This window comes from Amaranthus tricolor, chromosome 7 (assembly GCF_026212465.1).
Source record: "Amaranthus tricolor cultivar Red isolate AtriRed21 chromosome 7, ASM2621246v1, whole genome shotgun sequence".
NCBI lineage: Eukaryota > Viridiplantae > Streptophyta > Magnoliopsida > Caryophyllales > Amaranthaceae > Amaranthus > Amaranthus tricolor.
The window spans coordinates 25,547,642-25,574,788 of NC_080053.1; the positions used below are offsets into that span (position 1 = coordinate 25,547,642).

The window sequence follows — 27,147 nt, forward strand, 5'->3', positions numbered from 1 at the left end:
AAAATGTAACTAATAAATCACTAAAATGGAAGGAATAGTTTATCATTATCACTAAATAAAATGGACATACACGTTCAAATCTTGTAAAACGTATATTTTAGCTTTCGCCCAAGCCTTCTAAGAGTTTGGCCTTTGGACACAACCATGCGCATAATTTTGTTGAATAATGCTTAAACAATGCAAGCATATAAAACTGAAATAGTGCATTTATAATTGTTAAAATAGAAAGTAATCATAAATTGTAAAACTTAAATTATTTTAAAGTTGTGTAGCAATGAATTCATGGAAAATTTTGAGGAGAAAAGAATATTATATTGACATCCTAATTTCTTGGATGCATGTTTTTAAAGATTTCATCATGATTTTTGGAGTTGTAAATATTAATGACAACATGAGTTCAAATCTTTTATATTGGTTTGATCAGTTGTAAATTAATAATATAAGAAAAATACACCACTTAATTAATCATTAATATTTTATTTTATGTAATTAATTTCCTATTATTAGGACTAAGACTAACATTTATGGTTGCTTGGTATTGTTAAAATAATGGTTGTTGAAATTTTTTAGAAGATGGTTTCAAGTTAGAAAATGAGTTAATCAAATAATCACACAATCAAATAAATTAGGTTATAACTTATTATTTAATCTGAAATCATTTTTTAAAATATGAAAATTGTAACAAATTTAAAGAAATAAAACTACATATAATTATCAAACCTCAACATCCTTACGACATGACAACTTTTATTGTCTAGTTGACTACTAATGTACTTTTTTTGTCTCATTGAGTTTGCAACATATGACTCAAAAAATTCTCACATATTTAAATTATATGTTAAAATCTCAAAGTAATAGAGTAATAATCAGACCTTAGCTTGTGAACCAATGCCAAAATTTTTGACTTTCCACATCAAAATAGTTATCCAATTAACTACCCCCAAGTTAGTAAAAGTAGTTACTGCTTGAACTAACTTTTGTTTTTGTTTAATTGTACGTTTGGCGGGAATTCATGACAATCTCTAACGTCAACTACACCAACTTTTAATTGAAAAATAAGAAGAAAAAAAAAAAACAAGGCTTTGGGGGTTGAAATTCAGGTAGATTTGGTGATCATACTTCTACTAGTATGCATGACTTCCTTATGTTGTTGATGTTTTAAACTTGATCCAAGGGCTGTGACCATGGTCTATACAACATCCAACGATTTCCTTTGAACACTCCTTCACTTCCATGGAAACCATAAATAACTATTTAGTTGGCCATCTCATTTTTGTCTTTTTTCATCATTTATTGGTTACATTGAGAGAATAAATGAAGAATTAATTTGTCTATTTCAATATAGTGGTACTAAACTGGTCGTAATTTACAACTAATTAATATATACATTTTAATAGCAGATTGATCATAGATTACAATCAGACTGTTTTTTAATATATTTTTTTAAAAAATATACAAATAAAATAAATAAATAATTTAACAAATATAAAATAGAAACATTCTCAAGATACTCATCACTACCAAACTTCATAGGATTCCTTATTTTGATTTGCTCTTATTAGATAAAGTATGTAATACTTGTATGTTATTCACCACATGCTCCCATTATCATTCAATACCCCATACACACACACTACATACAAGTATTATTTATTGCATTTTGCTATGGGATGCATATAAATTTCACTTCAATTTAGATCCACCACAAAATTCACTTAGAATATTCCTATAAATATTGTGCTCTATTCCTTTGCTTATAGTATTTTAATCTATGTAGTTGAGTAAAAGGCACTAAACTCAATTTGTAAAGTTTGTAACACTTGTGTTTAAACTTCAAGATTTATACATATTTTTTCCATAATATTTAGCAATCAGCTTATAGTCTTAAGTCCCAAGGATTAGCTTTGTATATAGCTTTTAGTTTAAAAAACACTTTTTAAAATCAGCTATATAATTACCTTAGTGCTAAATTAGTTGCAAACTAAGATGTTTTGGTGATATTAATTGTTAAATGTAAATAAATCATAATCATAATCATAGTCATAGTCATCAATATAGTATTTTGAAACTAAGTCAGGGTCTGAGTGGAAGATAATAGAAATACAATACCCATACCCTTTAAAGAGAGGGCAAAAAAGAATGTGCGGAACCTATTTAAACCCCAAGTAATTAACAGAGTCCTGCAAAAAGAATAAACCTCGCAAAATAAATTCATATAAAGAACACAATTATTTATGTGATTCTTTTATATTAATTGAACTTCTACCCTAATCAAAACATATTTCCCTTTTACTAAATTCATTTACTTCTTTTTATAATTTCAAGGAATAATAACAATTATTTATTCTAATCAATAATCAATAGTTTTTTTGGCTGCAACTTATGTATTCCTCTTTGTTCAGTTGCTCACCCATTCAAACCGATAAAAAGTCGAGAGTTAGCCAAATCTAGAAGGTTGACTTATTACGGAACCATTAACAAACTCTTTATCATTTCAAAAACTATTTATAAAAAGCGATACTTTATTTCTTATAGATACGAATAAATGATTAAATCGATCAAAATATTAAATAAAATTGAAAACTACTTTTTAAATTACAAACTCAAATTTTTCTCTTTTAATTTCACATTTTAACAGGCTCAAAAAGACAAATAAAATATTCTAATATAATATTCTAATATTCATTATTAAGTTATTACTATTATTATTCAAATCTAATCTCTAACACAATAGATTTATAATTTCTCACTCATAACTTCACAAGATAAAACATCACTTGACCTATAAGCAACAACCTTTATGGAGTATAAAATACAATTACCATTAAAAAAAAAAAAAAAAAAAGAGAAATGATAACAAGTGTAGGGTGAATGTGTGTTAATAATATTTGTATACTCCTTATTTGTAGCAAAGCAGAGTGCCTGACTTTGGCGTGTGTTTCTCTATTTTCTGATTCTCTTCTTCTCTCACTCACACTTTTCATAGGAGAAGTAACCAAACCCCAAACCACCCAACAATTAAAAACAAAATAAAATTAAATCCAATCCAACATTTCTCTTCTCTCTCTCTTTATATTTTGATTTATGAGCATCCGCATTGTTCAACAAACATACATTAAAGATTCAAAAGTCACTACAAATTATTCTTTCACAATCTTACACCTATCAAATGTTGGTTCTTTTCTCTTTATTACACCCACATTTTACTTCTTGTTTCATTTTCTTCATTTTTCTTCTTTGTTTTCATTAAAGATTTCATCTTTTTTGATTCATTTTGATTGAAGATATTCTAATTGTTTGTAAGGAGTCTTACCCAAGTTTCATTCTGTTTTTTTGGGTTGTTTTGAAGCATATACTCATTAAAGATTTCATCTTTTTTCATGGGTATTGTTTATTTGGATTGTTTTTCATGTAAATATATAATGGTTAAAGATTTAATCTTTTTTATTGATATTCTTTGTGGGTATTTTGACACAGTTTTCATTTTGATTTTTGGGTTGATTTTGAGGCATTAATTGAGTCATTTTCTTATTATAATTACTGCAGCAGGTTAGCAAATGTTGGGTGATTTACCATTAAAGAGATCAATTAGTTAATTCAATTATATGTATGTTGTGGGTAACAGGGTAGTATTTGATATTTCATTTTTACCTTTAAACTAAATGCAATTCTGTATCTGGCATATATTCTTTTTATTAAAATGTTGAGTGATCTTAAATTTTGAGATATTAATTTGTATACTTGATTTTATGTGATTGATATTCTTTAGTATTTTTTGGGGTTTAAATTAGGTGTAGTTTACATTCAGGTAGTCGGGCGGATTTCAGTTATGACATTTTGGGTCGGGTTAATTTTGGTTATTTATTTTTATATATGGGTTATTTGGTTCGAGTGGTCATATTGGATTTCGGGTTAATGGGTCATTTTTTGGACTGTAGACTAACTGATCTATTATCATGAAATACAGGTGTATTTGGTAATGGAAATTGAAAGGTGATGCATTATTGAGTATTCTGTCATCACTGATAGATCTATGCTTTTGAATTTGTTGATATAATTGGATCATACAGGTGAATTTTGTTGTTTTCCTAGAGTTAATCTTTTAATTTATGCAACTTTTAAGATATTTATTTTTTATTTATCTGATTAATTCTTTTGGGTTTTGTAACTAATATATATAGTACAAGATTGCTCAAATGAATTGGAATCATCACATGGATGCTCATTATATTGGGAGCAATATTCCTTACAATAGTGATGGAAGTTTCATGGATTTCTTTGCTGGTCTTACTTATGATCATGTGAATTTCATCTTTTCTGGTTCACAAATGCAGGTGCAAATACAAATACCTTGTCTTTATGTGTTCTTTTATACTTTCCCGTTTCACTATATTTGTAGTTACATTTGACTTTTACGCAATTCAATGTGTTATTTTGATCATTTATATATTGAACTACGTATCTACAAATCATAAAAAGTTAATATTATGAAAGTATGCGATTAGACGTAGGGCCGGCCCTCAGATTTTAGGAGCCCAAACTATAACATATACACTTATAATTACAAAATTTATAATATCAAAAAAAATATGGCCCCAAACTATAACATATATTTATAATTACAAAATTTATAATATCAAAAAAGTGTTGCATATCAATAATAACAATTATCATTAATTGCACTTTGGCTTGGTGGTTAAATACACAATTTAATCACACAAGTTCTCAAGTTCTATGCATATAGAGGCAAAATTTATCTATTTTTTTCATGGGCCTTGGGCACAATCCCTTCTTGCCCTTGCCTAGGGCCGACCTAATTAGACGATTTTAATAAGATTCCATTTCTATATATTTTTTTTACACATTAGCCGCAATACATAAAATAAGCTTGAACGATGAATAGTGTCAATAATCGTAATGTAGCGAGTATTTCAGAACGGAGGAAGTAGGTGAAGTTGGTAAATTGGAAATTTTTGTTTGTTTGATTCAGAAATGAGAACATTCTTGTTTGTAATGATTCAATAGCTCATTGTTGTATGCTTTTGAGTTATGCAGGATAGTGTATATTCACCAGTTAATTTGGGTTATTATAAGTTTGGGTATTCAGATCCCGGACCTACTCAATACTACAACAATAGTCAATCTTTTGAGGTCTTTGATCACATTGTCAGTATGGATGAATACGCTCGAAGGCCTGCTGATTTTGCTTCTAGTGAGCAAACAGCTACTACAAATCAGCAATCAGAAAGAATGCCAAATGTGCATGTAAATACGAGCAATCGAGACTGTAAGTTTCTGAATTTCTGGTGTACTGGTATCTAGTACACCCATGATCATGATTTTGATTATCTTTGAGTTGAATGGTGCAGCTAGGACAATAGGGTTGTACTTTGTGATAATGATGTCACTCCACTTGTTTTTTGGGATACGCTTCCGCCCTTTTGAGTTTGTTATACTGGACCGTCCTATCAAGTTTGCTACATTTCTCTTTTGGAAATGACCCTACTCTCATTTAACTCTTGTCCGCACATATCATCTCTCTGTTGAACCATCCAACATTCTTATACATAGTCATCCACAAAGCCAAACTAACAAATAAAAAAGTAACGAAACGTATCTGTAGCAATCTCAAAGTGATAGATGCATATTCTTAATATGCTTGTTGTTTGTTGATTTCCAACGACATTGCGCAGCTTTATTTTTCTTTACCACAAATGTCATAGATTTTATGTGTTTTATTTAGTACGACGAGCATTGTTTTGGAATAATATTCTTCCCGGCCCGTCTTGTATGAGACCGTCTCACGGTGAGACGACCTCAAAACAAGAAGCTTATAAGCTAAAGTTTCTATTATTGGGCTATTTAACCCAAATCTCTCACCGTGAAATCGTCTCATACAAGAATTTGTGTATTCTTCCATTATGTTACCTGTCTCGATCAATCAAACTTTTTATGTGTCAATTAGTAGACAACGTCAAGTGTTTTTTTTTTTTTTTTTTTTTTTTTGCACACTTTGAGCAATGTGTTAGACAATTCGTCACATGATCATCCCATGGGCCCACTTGTGTGGACACACCCACAAGGCACCTGTGGGCTCGGGCCTGCAAACCCACGAGTAACGAGTATTGACTTGCATACAAGATACAACACTTGATGAATTTCACTTTTTCCCAAAATCATGTGGTATTAGGAAGATTATTCACCAAGCATTATATGCAAGTCTACAAATGAATATTTTAGCGACGTGAGTTTTTCCTCACATGTGAAGTATTTCCAACACGATGAACACTGTTCAACATGCTTGTTTTGTAATTGTCTTAATGTTTAATATACTCTTGGAGAGTTGGAGTAGCATTTATCTTCTTATACTCTTTAATTGTTTGGTTGCTTGATGCTATATCTTAATATGTACTCTTGAACTTTCAGGTCCTAGAAGTCATCATAATTCTCAAGATTATCAGGTAAAATTTGCTTAAAAGTGATCAACTAGAAAATTGCTTCTTTAAGTAAATACAATAGTCTGAAATTGTGCTGGATCTACTGCTACTGCTAGTTTCTTGTAACGCCGCTTTTAAGGTTATATAATATGATATCACAAGAACTTGCTAGTACTGAGTTTCTTACTAGTTTGTAATTGTAGTATTAGAAAACTTATGGTCCCTCTATACCTTAACGACCCGTTTGGTTAACGGTAATAATTAGTGGTAATATTAGTGAATTGTAGTGTAAATTTTCATAATTTGTATCATGTCATTCCCATGATGATGAAAATTTGATCATAAAAACGTTTTTTTTTTCACAAATGTCTGTTACCATCTAATACCATATATTCAAATGGTAATATATTGGAATGACTTTTGTGAAGAAAATAATATTGTTGAAGGAGAATAAGCATGACCATTAAAGTTGTGAAGAGATATTTCTATAAAAATTACACTAACTTTCCAATACTATTCCCACCATTTAATACCAATTACCAAAACGGGACGTAAGATGTTTGGAGAGTTTCCCTTGGAGCTCCTTTGCTCACCAATTTCCAAAGTGCATTTACTTAATATTTCCACCTTAATATACAGTATTCCGTTACCCCGGTGCTATTAATGACTCCTATCCAAACTCCCACCCAGGCAAAGGTTTGAGGGTTGAATGTATGCAACCTTACCCTTGTACTAACAGAAATGGTTGTTTCCAAATCGATTGACGCTCGCTAGCAAACATGATCTAAATTCTAAAACTCTACATACATAACAAGTGCTCATTGTTTGATGAGTCGTTTTACCATATTCAATGATAATCAGAAACTAAAGAACAATAAATCCTTAGGCAATCGAAAGGGACTAAATATTGTCCCTTGATATACGAATCGTTTTGTTTATATTCACTTGACTAATGTTTTCTCAATGCAGGCTGTATGGCAAGACAATATAGATCCAGACAATATGACTTATGAGGTTGGGTGGTTTTCTCTTCTCATTTCCATTTTTCTTTTGCATCTTTGTGCATATCATCCATATTTTGTTTCTCCTATAGGGGTTGAAATCGTGTGAACACCATTTGAATTCTGTGATTTAATTCGGTAGACTAATTTATTTCGTGAAGTAGGGTGTTATGGGATTTGGTTTTGTGGAACGGTTGAAGATTTTGTTGATACAACGATTCCTAAGCTTTAATCCATAAAGTTGGGCAGGGTGTGGATCTGTTTGTAGCTTTAATCGTAAGTATGTGTTTGGATTACATTTTAGGAAAGAAAGGAAGGGGAGCGAAATTATCTTCTCAATGTTAGAAGGATTTTTTTTTTCACAAAATGTAAGGGACTTCATCCCTCCAATGCCCTCCCTTCCATTACCTCCCCTCCGATTTTGGTATCCAAAAGAAGAAAATGTCATTCCTTTATTTCCCTTCCCATTCCTTTTCCTCTATTTTTATCCATCCAAACACAGTGTTAATGTTCTTTATTTTCTCGATGGTATCCATGTCCCCATCATTAGTACCAATGAATTCATCAGTATCTTTCTGTTCATCCAAACATAGTGTTAATGTTCTTTATTTTCTTGATGGTATCCATATCCCCATCATAATTACCAATGAATTCATCACAATTTTTTTGATCATGCAGGAATTACTCGAGCTGGGTGAAACAGTTGGAACTCATAGTCGCGGACTTTCCCAAGAACAGATTTCCTTGCTTCCAGTCTCAAAGTTCAAATGTTGTTTCCTCTTACGAAGAAAGTTCCGATCTGAAAGGTTAGATTTCAGCTCACTAGTGTATTTGCAATCAATCTCTTATGGAAGAAGATGTGCTGTGAAGTTCATTGAACCTGTCAATCTTTTATGCCAGAAAATAGTGGATCATTCATATGCCTTTATGCTAAATTTCAATAGCTTTCTCCAAATAGATGTTCCTTTTCCTTATAAAAACTAGAAATGTAGAAATCAGATGAATGGGAACATAAGGGAGGCGGGATGGAATCCGGGCAAGAAAATGTTGTAGAATTGAGTAATGGGTTATATGCATTGCCAAGTTACAACCAGGGAATCTAGTCCTCCGAGTATGTGTATGGATTTTCCATCACTTTTCCTAACCCAGACCCTGCTTTCGAGCGGGATATTGGGTATGATGATGATGAACTAGAGAATCTAGGCTCAAGTTTTCCTAGGCCATAACCCAGGTCATTTGATTTCAAACTCTATCAATATTGAATTGCATAACGTACAACATAGAAAAATAACAGTCGAGTTGTCTTACGTATGTAAAGATGTGTGTTTGGCTAACTCTATAATAGTATGCTGGATTCACCCCTAGGTACAACTGATGATAAATTAAGCCAAATTTGTTCAGATGAGTGAATTCTTTGTCAATACTTGTTACCGTGTGGTTCTGAAATCTGAACACTTGCGGGTCTGAATTTTCCTGTTGATTTAACAGTTTGTGTTCTTGTTGAGGCAGATGTGTAATATGTCAGATGGAATATAAACGTAGAGATCGTCTTATGACACTTCCGTGCAAACATAAGTATCATGTGGGATGCGGAACCAAATGGCTTAGCATCAATAAGGTACATATTCTTAACTCACTCGACGACAGAACACTTTCGCTCTAATCGCTTCTGAATACTGATGAACTCTCGTGTTTCTCCAGGCTTGCCCAATTTGTTACACGGAGGTTTTTATCGATACACACAAGAAGTTTAAGTAGTAGCTATTTGGGTTAGCATAAGAATGTTCATTTGTTATTCTTTTTTCGACTTGGCAGTTCTCGTTTTCTCTATAGCTCTTTCTGTTTCTTTTGATAGGGTTTCCACTTATAGTAGTGAACTAGACTTTGGAACCATGGTGGATTTCCAAAAAGAGGTATGTCTTTGTGGGCATTGTATGAATTCCATATTGATTTTAGGGGAATACTTGTACAGTTTCTTTCAATGACACACTAAGTTCTGAATGGGAGACTTAGAATTGGACAAAATTATAAGTGTTATATGGTATGTGTGGCAATTATATGGAGGGTTTAACCAATTTTTTAAAGACTTGTGTTTAAGGGTAAAATTCATAAATTTGTTATTGGATTTGCATACAATAAGACTTATAGAAGAGGAGATTTAATTGCACATAAATTCGATGAGGTTTCGTCATAAAATTGTTTGATATCATGTGGAGTAGTCCATTAATCTATATATTAGTCAATTTCTCTTTAATTTTTCAATATGAAATTATATGTGTTATTTTCCAAAACAGCAAACTTGATTTTACTTGCTATTGGTTAGGGATGTGTAATTGACGTAATCCGTTCAATCCTTGTTCTAATACAATGACCATGTGTCAATGCACCACAAGCAAAGGCCCAAAGACTAAACAACATTTTTAAAGTTTGAATCATTAAACTTTCACAAATTCTTGTGAGAGATCTCTAAGTGGACTGACTCATTATATACTTTTCAAAATATTGTAAGTAGGCATCAAAAATAATATAAGTAAACAATTAAGATATTAAAAATATACATCAAGAATATGGTAAGTAAACATTAAGGATAATGTAAGTAGATATTAAGAATATTGTTAGTAGACATTAATTTTTATTGAGTTGGGCTTGAGATACGTTTCTCAGACTAGTTAAACTTTTGAGAGCTTTTTGAGAAATATAAAGAGATAGAGTAACTTACTTTGATGTTAAAATATAGAAGTACTTCCTCTCTTTCATTTCAAATGTTTTATTTGCTTTTGCATGTTTATCAATATATTAATTCAATGCTTAACAGTAATAATTATATATAATTAAAAATTATAAAAACTAGATATTAATAAAATTTATGTTGAGATGAATTAAACAAGATCTCATTTGACTATATTTCAATGCATGAATTAAGAATAAAATACATATTAAGAGAAATTGGTGAATAGTAACTCAAAAGCAAATATGACATTTAAAAAGAAACGAAGAGAGTATTTTGAATATATGATTAATATTTTTTAGAATTTTAATAAATTCTTGTATGCACTTCTTAAAATTACATAATTATACTTCATTATCATAACCTAGATATTAAACAATTTGTATTTAGTACTCTAGAGGTCCCTAATACACCTCAATTTTATTTTAAGTTGTTTTACTCATTTTGTAAAAAAACAAAAATGTGGGATAGACTTGGTGCACATTAATAATTAATTGTTTAACATTGCTCACACATCACACTACACATTCCAATAACATTAGCCTTTAAGGTTAGTGTTAAGTCCAACCAAAACTTTCACCTTATTTTGCCTCATTTCCTTTTGAAAATAAATCATATCACTTTCTTTTGCTACAATCTGCACATTTCAATTCCCTGATTGATAAAATTGAAATAATCAATTGTTGTCCTATTATGAAGACTTCACATGTCATCTAAGTTCTAACTAACTTAGTACTATCTATTGTCTTGCCACCTAATAAAAAGGAATAAATGACAACCAAGAATTAATCCTAACCATGCATATAGTACTATCCTCTTTTTTACATGGCTTTTACTCTTTGGACTAAAATCAAGATGAGAAGAAATATCCATCACCTTCTCTCACCTAGGCTCTACTTTCGAATGGAATATTGACCACGATGATGATAAGTCATATTATGACGACAATCACTTAACCCCAAAATGAGAACCCTTTTATGACACTCATAGAATATTCGTTGAATTAGGACACATCCTTTTGTGACCACATTTTTTTAAATGAATTTTTTATGAAAATTAAAAATTAAAAATCTCATCTTTATTACTTTATCGTCTTATAATAAAAATCTCACTTTTTGAATATTTTTCAATCTCAAATAAATAGTCTTAAGGTGAAAATAAAAAACTACGAGTAAAAGTGGTAAAAATATAAATTTATGAGAAAGTGAGAAAAATGTGTGAATTAGCCTAATGGTTGAAGTATATTTCTTTCACTATTGTAATAGAGAAAACTAGTATAGAAACTCGTACAATGCACAAATTTATTAGTATGAAATATATAAAAATATAACTTCAGAGAAAAATGCCTGAATATATGATCGTGATTCAATTTATCAAATATTATGATTTTCTTAAAACAGCAATAAAATACTATTTTTACTTTTAATTATTTATCAAATACATATGTTTTCATCTAATTAAATATATCAAATTCTAGGTCAAACTTATGATGCAGGCTGACAAGTAAATGCAGAAAGAACTTCTTCGGAGGAGCAAATTTTGAGTCGGCAGACTCTTTGATCGCATCCTTCTTTATGGGTATGAGTTGTCGTCTTCCTTCCCTCTTCAAACCCTACTCATAGTCCCTATAAACGGGATATACCAGGTGTGATGATGATGATGAAATTCTAGATTAGGTATATAGAATTGCTATAATAAATTATGTAAATACTTTGCCTAATTTAGGTCCAATATTGTCATATAATCAAATATCATCTATTAAAATAATTTCATTTGTCATGAATCTTATTAAATTTGCTATTTTTCAATATTTTTATAAGTATGTATGAGATAATATGATATTCTTTCCACGTATAGAAATAATTCATTCCTCTCCCCTTCTTGCGGTATATGATATCTCCGGCCTTATTTCAATAATAAAATAAACGTTCTATGAAGAACCTCTCCCTTATTTTAAGGGGAAATACAACATGTCTTACAAGTTACAAAAGCTAGTTTATAGACCAAAACAAACAAAAAAATCAACAACACTAAATTAGATCATTTTAATTTGAAAAAACCAAACAATGTCTTTCCATAATCCTTGCTATATTGGTTCTAATGGTGAACTTTTACCTTCCTTTCACTTCAAAAAAACTACTTCACAACATGACAATTGAGAGTACTTTTTCCTCTTAAACTCCTCCCTCTCTGGACTTTACATAACTTTCTCATTATCTATTTGGATTATAAGGAACTTGTAAGTTACACTAGTCTTTATCTTTGACATAGTGGTGACTGGTGATGAATTCATCTAATTTATTCACAAGGAATGATTTTTATTTGCAATTAATATCCCATATTATTAGAATATAATATATTTTGGGTCTCAATCATCAGCTAGAACTTATGGTTGAATTGGTTCTTTGATATAGTATCAGATCCAATAGTTCGATCAAAAATTAAATGGTAGGTCCTAAAGAAGGGCAGGTTTCCTACCCTAATTAATTGCTTCCATACGCGAACTTGATTGGGATTCGCATGGGAGGGGTATTGGAATGGTTTATCCCACATCGATGAATTAAAAATGGTGTGCAGTGTGCACATTTCATAAGAAATTAGAGCTCTTCCTCCCATTGCCATATTATATTGGGATGGTATCTTCTTGGCTTATGGAGTGTATGCACCTCATCTTTCCCCGATTATATGTTGGCTGGCATTGACAATAATTCTAACCTAATTTGAGATGGTATCAGAGCCAACGGTATCTAATCAATTGGAAACAAAAAAATTTTAGTCTTTAATAAAAAAAAACAATGTGCGGGTTTGAAAAGAATATCCTACCTCCCAATTTAAAAATGGGTTCACGTGTGAGGGGAAGTGTTGGAAAAATAACTCACATGTGATCCCAATTGAAAAGTTAGAGAGATGTTGATTAACATATAAGTTTGATGGGCTACTCCTCTTATAACCAATTGGTTTTAACATAGAACCTCATCAATTTTTTTGTAGTCAATTCTCATCTTATACGGGTCTTGTTGTGTACAAGCCCAAAAAATAATTTGTCATGGTATCAGAGCCAACATGACAAAAAGATTATAGGTTCGAATCTCAACTATCCCTCAAATTCAAGGGGAATATTTTGGGTCATGTATAAGGAGGACCCGTGCTACATTTATACTTCTAGCTTAAAGTGCTCTCGTGTGAAGAAATGAGATACTTGAATTTTGTGAAGAAATGGTAATACATTGGAATAAATTTATTGAAGAAATTAGATTGTGGAAGGAGAATAAGCCTGAGTATTAAACTTGTCAAGAGATATTCCTACAAAATTACACTAATGTTTCATTATCATTCTCAACATTTAGTTACGATTACCAAACGGGCTGTATAATTATATTCAGTTTTCATTTCTTCCTTACTAGTATAAGCCTTATCCTAATCATTTTATTTTTCTTTTCACAACTACTTCCTCCGTTCTAAAATACTTCCTGTATTTCGATTATTGGCACTATTCATCGTTCAACCTTATTTTATATATTGCGACTAATGTGTATGAAAAATATAGTCATATGAGATGTTGTTTAATTCGTTTAATTGTATACTTTCATAATAAAATTTTATAATTTGTAGATATACATAATTTAATATATAAATAATCAAAATAACACATTAAATTACGTAAAAGTTAAATACAACAAATATAATGAAATGGAGGAATTATTTCTATTTTTATCATGTTTTATTCATAAAAAATACTTCATCTTCTGAAAATCCACCACCAAAAGGCCATTTTTTATTTAATTATTTTTATGTGTTTTTTTAAAAAACCTACCTAAAACGTACTTGCATGGCAATTCTTTTGGTTTTGGTAGGTTATTATTTAAGTACGTACATAAATGATGAATGAAAATTATGTTCAATCATATCACTAGTAAAATGTTATTGTCAATTACTCGACACCTTCTATTGGACGTCCTTTTACTTCGTCATGTGAAACGTTCAAACGCACATGATAGAAAAACTAGGTTTTTATTTTTTATTGGAAGCTTTTTTATGTACTTTATTGCTTTACTCATCAAATTCCACCCTTATGCTTTTTGCTCGAAATCAATAAAAGTGAATATATTGATATTTTATGAACAAAATTGTCATGGTATCCCATATCTAATTTATTTATTTATTTAAATTATTAATGTCATATTATCTTAATATCCTTTGACCTTTTGTATTGATCTTGACTTTCGGTCAATGGGCTTTTTCTGAATTCTCTAATCTCCTTAATTGGCCCATGAGCTAGTAACCTCCAAATACTCTAACTTCCTCAAAAAGGTAATCTCCAAATTGACCCAACTTCCCTTTGGACAACTACCCATCACTCCTCATTTAGTGGTTCCCCTTCTTTAGTGCTGATAACTGCCCACTACCCCTCATGATAATCAACCTCTTCTCAGAAATAACTTCATTTCCACCACTATAAATAGAGACAACTATCACAAAGGAAGAGATCATCGGAGAATAACCCTCTTAATATCCTTACTCATACTCCTTTTCATTAGCCTACCCAAACACAAGCAATCTCAACCCCGACATCTCTGTTCCTGCATTCAATTTATAATCATTTGTTCAATAATTTCTGATTTACGTTCTAACTTGAGCGTCAAAGGGGTTTTCCGGGAGATCACCCCCCAGATAAGGCTAACGTGTTGTGTTGCAGGGATTCAAGTCACTTCCTATCCATCGATTGTTGGTCTCGACAACTCTTCCTCTTCAAGTATTTCAAGTGTCTCGCACTTCCTCGTTTCATCACCGAAACAGTTTAGCGCCGTCTGTGGGGAGGGAATAAAAAGTCAAGCTTTATTTAGATTTATAAGAAATTAATGCTAGTATTGGATAGTAGAATTACAACCCATTTGGTATGTGGTAATAAACGGTAGTAATGAAAATGCAAAATTAGTGTAATTTTTTTTGAAAAATCTTTTGGCTACCTTGATGGCCATGCTTGTCCTACTTCAACCATCACATTTTCTTCATAAAATTCATTTCAATGCATTACCATTGGGAGATGTGGTATTAGGTGGTAATGGAAATTCGTAAACAAAAAAAAGTTATTTGTTATCAAAGTTTCATTACTATGGGAATGATATGGAACTTTTGACGAAATTTTACACTACAAATCATTCTCATTATCACCATTTAGTACCACTAACCAAACGGGCTGTTAAAGTAGTAAATAAAAGTAATAATAAGAAGTTTTACTTCATGTTTTATAATGAAATTAGAATTTTGAGATTAACTTTAATATGAAGTTTATTAATTTCTAATTTGATTAATTTTGTATGTATCAACCCTCGATCTCTTGACATAAGATCAAGAAAACTTTTCAAAACCACCAAAATCGATAAAAGTTGGTCTTCTGATTTTGTTATTTGAGTACTAAGCATTAAATAACTTAAGAGAGTGGAGAAGATTTTAATATATTACGTTTAGTTTTTATATTTGATGTGCAAATTTTAAATTAACCACAAGCGCATGGTGTACGTGTAGCTATACGGGTCGAACTCAGGGAAGTGACTTAACAAATTCGTTCAGTTTATAACTATGAGATACGGACAAACAATATAATCGGTTTGAGAATCTAACACTATTATGAAAAAAAATCAAAATGATGCAAATGAAACTAATAAATAAAGCTAAGACAATAATTAATATGAAGACGATGATAATAAAGCAAATCTAGGATGTCGAGAACCAACTAATTCTAACATGGAAGTCAATTACTCTCATAATTATATGAAATTGAGTGTTTGGCATAATTAAACGTGATCTAATTAATCTCAAGCTTCCGCTCTATTGATCAATAGTCCTTACTAGTTATGATCCTCAAACTTCCGTTTTATTGGTTAAACTAATAGGAATTTAACTTAAATATACCTCAATCCTAAATTAATCCTAATCTCAAACTTCTGTTTTATTGAAAAGGTTAACAAAAGATATTTAAACTAAGATTCATTAAGGATAGGTTTAATCATACACCCAAATTTCACACAATTAATCGATAAAATATCATTCCATGCTTCGAATTAGGGTTTATTGTAACAGACTCAAAATTCTTAATCATAATCTCCTGATTAATTATTCAGAATTTTCAATTCAAATCTCTAATCCTTTGGTTATCTATTTCAAACCATCTTTAATTCCTAAACCTTTTTCGATTTTGTAATTTCTTTCAAATATTAAACTTTAAAAAAATATTATTTTGTTTAAAATCTTTTTATAAGCACTAAAATATTATTTAATTATTTTGTAGTACGAAAAGTAAAATTTTATTATTATATTCACGGTTTTGTAAAACGTTACGTTTTAACTTTCTTCCTTAAACTAACATTACTACTTATTATTTTAACCTTATAACTTTGATTTAATTATTTTATATATAAAAATGAGTCGTATTTTTATTATTAACTTTAAGTATAGTTTATGCAAAATTTTCTAAGTAAATTACATATTTTCATTATTAAATTTACCCATTATTTTAAAGTATATTTACTTGTACATACTAGAACAAAAATTTGATGAACCAAAATCCTTTCTATAGTAACCCATGATGTTCATCACTTAAACAAGTTATCACCATTTCCTTACACAAGCTAACCTTCTTCTACACTCCAAACTCTTACACATTCACTTACACACTCTAACTCTTACACATTCACTTACACACTCTAACTCTTACACATTCACTTATACATTCTAACTCTTACACATTTACTTACACACTCTAAATCACTTACATAAGTTAACCTTCTTCTATACTCCTAAAATACTTTATTTTTCATACAATCTAATAAACTACAAAGTTGTTTAAATCCATTATAAATACCCCCTTAGCCATTAGATCACTTACACCACCATCATCAAATCTTTCTAACATTCTTTCTTATATTTTCACTTCATTTAAATCTTACTACGTTAATACCTTTATTATTAGTTGAAGAAATTCAAGAAGATAGAGCTTTGAACACTCTTTATTCAGCTAAATTCATCATCAATGGAGCATTATTGGGTTATTACTTTGGGTACTTAATGTATTATTATTTTTAGAGTTTGGATTTAATTATTTTGGGAGCTTAGAAGATCATCATTATTTTGGGAGTTTGGATTAATTATCTTTGAAGCATTATTATCTATCTTGGAGGGTCTTATTTCTTATTATTTCCTAATTAGTACTTAGTACTAATCCTTGGTATTAGTGTGGTATAACTTCTTACCCTATTCTTTTTGTGGAATTTTACATCATATTACCTTACAATATGCAAAGTATGAAATATGTTGATTTGTTTTAGTAGGAAGTTAGTTTAATGAAATTATGATTAAGATTATATTCAGTATGTGTATGCTAAAAGTATTTTTAGTATGTTGATTTAATAACTTTTGAACAAGTTTAGGAAGTTGGGTGCAAAATTATATTCTACTTATATTAAGTACGATTTATGTTATAAACTAGTGCTAGTATGTTTATGAGTTAAGTGTTACAATGTTATTATCTTTTTTATGTTAGAATTTTTATTAATATGTTTATGTTAGCCTTCAAACTAGTTTATATGGTAGTAAGTTATTTTATCAACGTATTTTACTAAGTATGATTATATTAAGAATATTATTATTATATTTTATTTTGAGATTTAAGTTTATCTTTAAAGTGTAGTAAATTTCTATGTTATTGCGTAAAGTTTTTATTTTTGTAAGTGGTTATGTTAATTATTTAAATCTAGAATTTAGTATGATAAGTTAAATTAAGTCGTTCTTATGTGAAAAGGGCCCAAAACACTTATAGATCATTCAACCACTATCATATAATATTAAAAAAGAAGAGAGTTTAATTTACTATTTTAAATTATTACAACTATTTTTGTGATAATAATAAGATAACAATTTAAAAAGATATTTTTGAGAAATTTTTATAAGTTATTAAATATTGAAATGTTTTTTTTTGAATACATGAGATTTCATAATAAAAGTAACTTTTAATCACTATTTAGTATAAAATATTTTATTTGCTAACTATTTGACCAAAATTTATGTAAAATGATGTAAAAGTATTTTTAGTAAACTTACCGCTCAAACTATGTGTGATATATTGATTTTGTGAAATTACAAGTTTTACTTGTTTTATAATTAGAAATATTGACTTTTGTGAAAATTATAAGTTTGACTTGTTTTTTAAACTAGAAATATTGATTTTTGTGAAATTATAAGTTTTATTTGTTTTACAACTAGAATGTTGATTTTTGTAAACCTAATAAGTTTACTTAGTTTTTCTAAACTTGAAATATAGATTTTTGGTTAACTTGTAGAATTTTGAAAACTATCCAAATGATGCTATTTTAACTTGAATTTTAATTAGAATATTTGATTTTTTTGGGAAGAGAATAAAGTTATATTTATTGTAAAGTTGAAAATGTTGATTTTGGGAACTTATTAAAAGAGAAATAGATTTTAGTTGCTACTTGTGGAAAATATTAATTTGGAAACTATTGATAGAATATTAGGTTATTAGTGTGAATTTAGCAAGCTATTAAAAATAAAGTTATAAATAAAAGTTAATGTGTAAAAATTTAATAATGAATGTATAAAGACATAAAGGTTAATTTTACGTTATGATTTAGAATTTTATTAAATAAAAGAGGTTATCACCTAAGTTGATCAAAGTCAAAGTCAATGTCATACTGTAGTAATAAAAATGTGATGTACTTGTGTGAATAAATATTGATTGAATGACCCTGATTGTAAGGTAATGTCGAACCATGGACTGGCATGTAAAATCCCGGCGCCCGTGTTGGCCGGCACGTAAAATGCGGTGTAAGACAGGGGGTTCGCTACCTATCCTGTAGAGCTCGAGCATGAATTGTATTTGAGGGGTGATGACTCCCACCACAGTTAGGGTTTAGGACTACGATCCTCACCTAACCAGACCCTTACATATATCAGGTGCCATATTGATGTGCTTGTTGATCAGTAATAAACTTAATTAGTGTTGATGCTATGATGCATGGTACGGTTATGAGTATTAACCAAATGAACTTACTTAAGTGTTAAGATTACCGAATTGTATAAGTGGCAATAACTAGGGGTGTTCAAAACCGGGTACCGGGTCGACCCGAATCCGGAAATCCGGGTACCCGCTTTTTCGGGTACCTAAAATTGTGATCTGGTTACGACCAGGTTTAAACCGAGTACCCAGAATCGGGCGGTTTAAATCGGGTGGGAAACCGGAAACCTGGTTTTCTAAGAATGTTTTTTTTTTCTTTTTTTCATTCAACTATGCGTTTTTAGCTCTATTTTTATTTAAAATATTTTTTTATATAAAATTCAAATACTAACTCTTTAAAAATATTTAGCTTAATTAGTCATAAAAGACAAATTAAGAAAATTAAAGAATAATATTGTTAAACATTGGTTTAAGTAAGAACAATTATACAAAAAAAAATTTATCTACAGGAAAAAAATTATATTAAGATTCAACCCAAAATTAGCTTAATAGATACCATCATTATTTTATTAAAAAAAAAAAGGGATACCGGGTACCCGATCCGGATTATCCGCTTTGCAAAAACCGAGTAAATTATCCGGTTTTGAAAACCGGATACCGGGTAATCCGGATCGGATATTCCGGATCGGGTTTTTTTGCACACCCCTAGTAGTAACGTACTTCTGTCAGGATTGAGAACGGTATCTTAATGACTTAAAAGTATGGAATAGAAAAAGAATATGTTAAAAGTATATGGTGATGTCAATTAATTATAAGTTCGTACTTAAATTATTATTTTGTAAATGTAGCGTATAATTTTCGTATTTTGAGCTGGATAGAAAGTTATAATCGGCGCTAAGCGCTGACCGATTCAATCGGCTGTCATCCGTATCATGGATGGCAACATTTTGCAGGATTTAGTTCAGGTTTCGATCCAGGCCGCAGCAATTACTATTTATCGAGAACTTAGTTGCATTTTGTATCTTTATTGATGACTTGATGATGATGTATTTTTTTCATTTTTAGCAAATAATATTTCTTATCAGATGTAATATTTACTTTTGTTTTAAACAGTTTCAGTTTTAATAATTTAAAGTTTTTAACAGTTCGACATTTTGAGACTTCCGCAATGTTCTTGTATTAAACATTATTATTAAATGTTAATAATATATCGAGATTGCCGCTCCTGTTAGATTTATTCCTTAAACCTAGAGAAGAAAAATACTCACTAGACATGGTGATGAACATGCAATTAATGATGAATGAAAACCTAATTGAAATACTATACATGAAAATGATGAATAATTTAATGCAAAAAGACAAGTAATAAAGTAATAAAGCAAGAACACTTACTAATTGAGAAGAACATAATTGTAAATTGCGATAAAAATAAACATAACAATGAGTTTTTCAACAATGAAAGCTCTCAAAGAAGAACAAAAAGAAAAAAAAAAAAAAAAAAAACTGACAACTAGACCATTAGAGCATCTAGGACACTAAAAACACAAAAAAATGAAATTAACTATGCCTATTTGTATTCTAAGGTTACTTGGGGAACAATCTCCCCAAAACTAATTGATTTCTAATAATAAAATAAAGCTATATTAAATAAAATCACTAAAATAGTGAAAGAAAACCGTCAAATGTGAATATCAGCAGTTGGAGACGAGTCGTAGCTTTCAAGCGACGACTCGTCGCTTTGCTTCTAACTGTCGAACTTTAAATGGCCGACATTTCTTGCTCGGCTGTCGGAATCGGACATATAATATACCGTTGGAAATTTCTTGAAGTCTACTTTCCAATGAAATAAACGTTGCATTAATAAGATCTTTCTATCAAAAGTTGTGACCAAAAGAGTAAACATGTATCAAATTTCACCTCAAAACTTTTGCATTTTAAACAATTTTCAACTCTTTTGCCCATTCTCATTGTAAAACATCTTCAAACGAGCAATAATCTCCTCAGTAAACTCCGTCATTATTAAAAGCATAAGAAATATGCTTAAAATGATCAATATCGCTCAAAATTAGCATGAATAACCAAAATGGGTGAAGTAGTATAAATCTTCAAAATAAGCACGAAATTACTAATAGCGATCATCATTAAGGAGTATAAAATAATATAAATAAGAGCAAATAATTACACTTATCAATATTAAAGATCAAAAATTATATTTATATTACAAATTACTCCCTACGTTCCTTAAAGTTGTTCTCACAGGGAATATCTATGAGAATTAAGAAAAATATAATCTTTTAGATTATAAATATATTATTTTATAGATTAATAAATTTGATGGAGTAAATGCAGAGAGAATAATTAAGCATTAAAAAATAATAAATTAAAGTTAGTAGAAAAATATAGGGATCACAACTATTAATAAAATACTTTAATAAAATTAGTGAAAAACATGTAGGGATATTAAAAAATATAAAAATGTTAAAATAAAGTTAGAGAAAATTATATGGACACCATAAATATTATCTAAATGTTAAAATGAGAATGAACACACCTAGGTTTCTAGTTTGAACTTCATCAAGTCACCTCCTTTCATGTCGAATTATTAGCTCAAAGGGCTCTCATGTGAGGAAGGAGAATAAAGTATATGACATATATTAAGGTCTCGATCATTAATATAAGTTTTTTAATGAAATTTCACCTATGTTGGCTACTTGAGCTCATCAAGAAGCTCAACATATATCATGTATACATGAGCTGCTAGCTTTGTGTATTAATAAGTTGTATATATAGGTTCTTTGACAAATAACTACTCCCTCCGTTCCTATTTATTCTTCCTATTTGGGTATTTCACAAAGAATAAGAAAAAGAGAATCTTTGGTGGTAGTGGGTATTATTTTAATTATATAATAGTGGGAAGTAATGATTGTATTGGAAGTATAAGGTTGTAGTGGGTATTATTTTAATTAAATAGTAGTGTGAAGTAATGATTGTATTGAAAGTATGAGAGAGAAAATAATTATAAATAAAAGAAAATGGGTACATTAAAAGAAAAGGGGGATTTTAAGGGGTAAAAGTGAGATAAAAACTTTCTAAAAATAAAAAGTATTCTAAAGTGAAAGAACTTTTGAAACTACCCGTTATAGTAATGTGGAAGATCAAAAAGGAACGGAGGGAGTACCTAGTTAGGAAAAAAGTCCTTCGTAACAGCCTAATAGGTTTATTTTGTTTTATTTTAAATTGTAAATTTTATCAAATAATTCATGTTTTATATGTTAAGTGTACATTCTAAGTCACACATTCCAAAAATAAAAAAAAAGTTGACAATCAGGTGATGCAACTAAATCCAAATTAGTATTATGAGCCATTTTCGAAAGGTGGTAAAAAATAATTCCTATAAACTTAACTTAAAGCGAACAACATCAAACTAATACAATTCATTCATGACTAATAACCCAACTATAATCTTTTATTTAAAGAAAAAGTTGTGTGGAACTTTTATCACAAAAATTACCTTAAACACAATGTAGAAACATCTATAAAAGTCATAAATTGGCTATCAAAAGATAATACACTGCAGCTATATTTGATTACAAGCACGGTAAGTTAGAGGCTAGTAAATGAATAACACCCTCAAATTCTTATATTAGAAACTTTCAAGTCCACTGAACGTTTTCTTTACGCGTAGGACGGACAATTTAATTAGTGGTCCTTAATATCTTTATACTATCAATTTACACTCATTTTTTTTAGTTCGTCTCATTCATTTTGCACAATTGTTTTTTGCAATGATTTTATTTTCGTTTTATTAATTGTATTTATAAATTTATTATCTCTATTCATCTTAATAACTTATTTCTACCATCTACTTGATTTTTATCTTATTTTCTAACACAGTTACTTTTTCACTAAATTTTACCTAAAATATTTTAGATGCATTCCGATAAGAATAGAGAGAGTATCACTTTTAAAGTAAATTCCTATAAGCTAAACTACAATAATATTCTCACAAAAATAAGGCGGCCAACAAGATTATTGACTTAGGCACGTCTTAGAGTTAGATGTATACATATTTGGTTATTTTTGATTCATTTATAACTTTTTGGAGGTGTTTGGCAATTAGCGATTGACTGTTGGCTTATTTAGTTGACTTGTTTGACTAGCCGAAAATATTTGTTTTTTTGGATTTTAAGCTAGCTGAAAAAGCTAGCTGCTTGTAGAGATGTTTGGTAAATTTGAGTATTGGCTAGGTCAACAAGCCAAAAGCCAACTAAAAAACTAGCTGGAGCAGCCTTTTCATTTTGGTTGAAAAGCCAACTTTTTAAATGCTTTAAAAGACATTTACCAAACACTTTTTTGGCTTTGACTAACTAACAAACCAAAAATCAAAAGTCAAAAGTCAACCAAAAAGCTAAGAACCAAACACCTTTATGGTTCGTATAATCAATAAATGTTTATGTTTGCCTCATTTTCGAACATAAATGGGTAAATTTTAACTCATATTCATCTTAAAAAATAGGCAAAAAATTTGTATCATATGTCATACATTTGGGATCGAGTTGCTTAATTCTATAATATATCCCAAATATATAAGTTGCGGTGCAATTAAGTTTGAGCAAGAATTGGATAATTCTTATAAAGTGAATTTTTTGTAATAGAATAAATTCACCTATTCATTAGGACCTAAATATTTTAGGTTATTATTTGTATAATGTCCCCAACAAGGATCAGACCAGTTGGGTTGAATTAAAATAAAAATTTACAGGCTCAAATGGGATGGGTTCATTTCGGCCTTAATTTTTACTTTTGTTCTATATTTCTACTGAAATGCATAAAATTTCTTTTAACTTAATAACTTGTTATTGTCAATTATAATTATGATTATTGGGAATTATAAATATATAGTAATGTATTATAATTTAAGAAAATAATAATAATAATGGAATGTTTAAGGTCCATATATGACTCATTTTTTGCCCTTTTTATTTTTATAAATAAAATACATGTTTAAAGCCTGACTCATTTATAATTCAATCCATTTAAAACCCGTATATTTAAAAATCATATCTAAGCTGATTTTGTACTTTTTCACAACTCTAGTCATCATAATACATACTATTACATTATTAGTCTTTAGTCTCCACACAAAAAGTACGTGGAATATCACTTTGCAATTACAGTAGATCACGAATGATCTTATGCTCTTTGTAATAATTATGGTCTGTTTGATAAAGAGTATTAAATAGTAAATAAACTAGTAGAAGTTTTGTGTAATTTTAGTAGGTATATCTCTTGACAAGTTTAATAGTTATACTTATCTCCTTTAAAAATCTCATTTTTTCCCAAAATTCATTCCAATGCGCGCATTACCATTTGAAAATATATTATTAGGTGATAATGAAAAATTGTAAACAAAAAATTTTTTTAATATCAAATTTTTATCACCATGAAAATAATGGATATATATCATGAAATTTTACACAATAAATTATTTTCATTCTCACTATTTAATATCAATTATACGAAACAAACCATTAGAGTAAGCCATCTGACTAACTTCGCTATTGAAAATTCAAAGGTGAAACATTACCTTTACCTACTCCCAAATCCCAACTTGTATCGTTGGTTTAATGTGGAGCCCAAACGACCAATAAAACTAATATTTAAAATTTCTAAAGTTTCAAGTTTTGGAATTATATTTACAATGCATTAATCCAGGCTGTTTTCTACTACTCAATCATTCACAATGCTTGTATTGTATCTCTATATAAAGGCATTTCATTGCAACTAAGCTTTTCAAGTAACTCAACCAAACATCACAAAGCAAATAATGATGGGGAGCCCAAGAGTAAGGCTAAGGCATTGGCCTTGGCTTGGATACACCTTTACATTATGCTTAGTATTCACTAGTGTTGTAGCCATGGAACCATACACGTATATATCCCCGCCACCACCACACCACGGCCACCAAGGCCAGCTCTACAAACATCATGGTCACCAAGGTCATAGCAAGTCTCCACCGCCATCTTCATACTTTTATAAATCTCCTCCTCCACCTCCGTCCTATTACTATGAATCACCACCTCCTCCAAAGAAATCGCCACCTCCATATGTCTATGATTCCCCGCCTCCTCCATATCATTACACATCACCACCCCCACCTCCATATGTCTACGTGTCTCCACCTCCGCCACTATATCACTATACATTACCACCTCCACCATCTCCAACTTATGTTTATAAATCTCCACCGCCACCTGACTATTACTACAAGTCAACTCCTCCACCTCATATGCCTCCTTATAAGTATTCTTCTCCTCCACCTCCACCTTATCACTATACATCCCCGCCTCCTCCTAAGTCACATCCTCCTCCTTATATCTACAAGTCTCCACCCCCACCATCACCATATTATGTATACAATTCTCCACCACCACCACCTAAATATTATTATAAGTCTCCTCCCCCACCATCTCCTCCCCATTCGCCCCCCTATGTATACTCATCTCCACCTCCACCACCTTATTACTATGTCTCCCTGCCTCCTCCTAAGTCTCATTCTCCTCCTTACACTTATACGTCTCCACCTCCACCATCACCTATTTATGAATATAAATCTCCACCACCACCTAAATATTACTATAAGTCACCTCCTCCACCCCATTCGCCTCACTATGTATATTCATCTCCACCTCCTCCACCTTATCACTATTCGTCTCCACCTCCTCCTAAATATCATTCTCCTCCCTACATCTACAAGTCTCCACCTCCCACAGTTTATCTCTATAAATCTCCACCACCGCCTACCTATTATTACAAGTCACCACCTCCGCCAACCCTATATCATTCTCCTCCCTATGTCTATTCATCTCCTCCCCCACCACCTTATCATTATATGTCCCCACCACCTCCTCCCAAGTCTTATTCTCCTCCATATTACTATAAATCTCCACCTCCACCATCACCTAAATATATCTATAATTCTCCACCACCACCACCACCATATCATTATATGTCCCCTCCACCTCCTCCAAAATCTCATTCTCCACCATATTACTACAAATCTCCACCTCCACCATCATCCGTTTATGTCTATAAATCTCCACCTCCACCACCATATCATTACATATCTCCACCTCCACCTAAAAAGTCAAATCCACCTCCTTATTATTATAAGTCACCTCCACCACCACCAATGCATTCTCCACCACCTCCACCAACATATTACTACAAATCTCCACCTCCTCCAACCCATAAACCATCTCCTCCATATGTTTACAAATCACCACCACCACCTCCTAAGAAATCTCCTCCACCACATTATGTTTACAAGTCACCACCTCCCCCATACTATTAGGTTATTTGTTTCTAATGTTTACAAGTACTCAAATCGTTATACTCTACAATATTGTGGAGTGAAGTACTTTTGATATCAATGAGTATGTTATGCAATCTTTTAGGGTCGGGTCCGTCTCCATTTTAGAGTTTTGTATTTTTTCTATTTACTTATTTGTAAAATCTTATGGACGTCTACCAAAATATTTCTATTTGGACAAGGATTTTTGGATCATCCATATATATATATGTGGCAATTTAATTAATGATTATAATGATATATCAGTCATACATGTAAGTTCAAAATGTTATTATAACGTAGTGGACTAGTGGTAGAGTAAGTGAATTCACTCGATTGATCTACTTGAAAATAAAATAATCTTTGTGTATTTTGAGCCCCATCATGGTTTTTTCATTAGGTTGTATTTAGAAATTAGTATACATTTCAAATTATAGATTTCAATTATGAAATTATTAATATAAAATTTAAGAATGACAAGGTTTGAGAGGTTATTTTCAAATCCTCATCCTTAACCATTTTTATAATAATTGTGAATTTGACTCAGATCCAAATTTGAAATTTTTTTTATTTGCTAAACACTAAATTTGAGTCAAATATATATTTTCAAATGAAATTCTCATTTCCAAACGTAGCATTAGCTAATGTAATATTGTTGA

At 30.4% G+C, this 27,147-nt stretch overlaps 2 protein-coding genes across 5 annotated transcripts; both read left to right on the forward strand.

Moving 5' to 3' along the window:
- Nucleotides 1-2,932: 2,932 nt before the first annotated feature.
- On the forward strand, nucleotides 2,933-11,814 carry LOC130817418 (E3 ubiquitin-protein ligase BIG BROTHER-like). Of its 4 annotated transcripts, XR_009043781.1 has the most exons (11): nucleotides 2,939-3,171; nucleotides 3,968-4,070; nucleotides 4,182-4,334; nucleotides 5,056-5,287; nucleotides 6,427-6,461; nucleotides 7,407-7,451; nucleotides 8,117-8,244; nucleotides 8,948-9,056; nucleotides 9,140-9,207; nucleotides 9,294-9,351; nucleotides 11,644-11,814. XR_009043781.1 is itself a non-coding variant. In XM_057683111.1 (10 exons), exons 3-9 carry the CDS (start codon nucleotides 4,197-4,199, stop codon nucleotides 9,194-9,196), a joined length of 744 nt encoding a protein of 247 aa, XP_057539094.1. In that variant the 5' UTR covers nucleotides 2,939-3,171; nucleotides 3,968-4,070; nucleotides 4,182-4,196; the 3' UTR covers nucleotides 9,197-9,207; nucleotides 9,294-9,509. The 4 variants fall into 4 exon arrangements, 2 of the variants coding, with proteins under 2 accessions (XP_057539093.1, XP_057539094.1); XR_009043780.1 differs by having other exon boundaries at nucleotides 9,140-9,351; XM_057683111.1 differs by lacking the exon at nucleotides 11,644-11,814 and having other exon boundaries at nucleotides 9,294-9,509.
- A 13,017-nt stretch (nucleotides 11,815-24,831) lies between these two features.
- Nucleotides 24,832-26,762, forward strand: LOC130817419 (extensin-2). The gene has a single exon (XM_057683112.1). It carries the CDS (start codon nucleotides 24,965-24,967, stop codon nucleotides 26,489-26,491), a length of 1,527 nt encoding a protein of 508 aa, XP_057539095.1. The 5' UTR covers nucleotides 24,832-24,964; the 3' UTR covers nucleotides 26,492-26,762.
- Nucleotides 26,763-27,147: the final 385 nt, after the last annotated feature.

Excerpts from the sequence above, each read along its gene's own strand:
- LOC130817419 (XM_057683112.1), top strand. The coding sequence starts at position 24,965 with ATGATGGGGAGCCCAAGAGTAAGGCTAAGGCATTGGCCTTGGCTTGGA.
- LOC130817418 (XM_057683110.1), top strand. The coding sequence starts at position 4,197 with ATGAATTGGAATCATCACATGGATGCTCATTATATTGGGAGCAATATT. Across the intron at positions 6,462-7,406 it reads ATAATTCTCAAGATTATCAG|GCTGTATGGCAAGACAATAT; the intron begins GTAAAATTTGCT and ends TTCTCAATGCAG. Across the intron at positions 8,245-8,947 it reads AGAAAGTTCCGATCTGAAAG|ATGTGTAATATGTCAGATGG; the intron begins GTTAGATTTCAG and ends TTGTTGAGGCAG.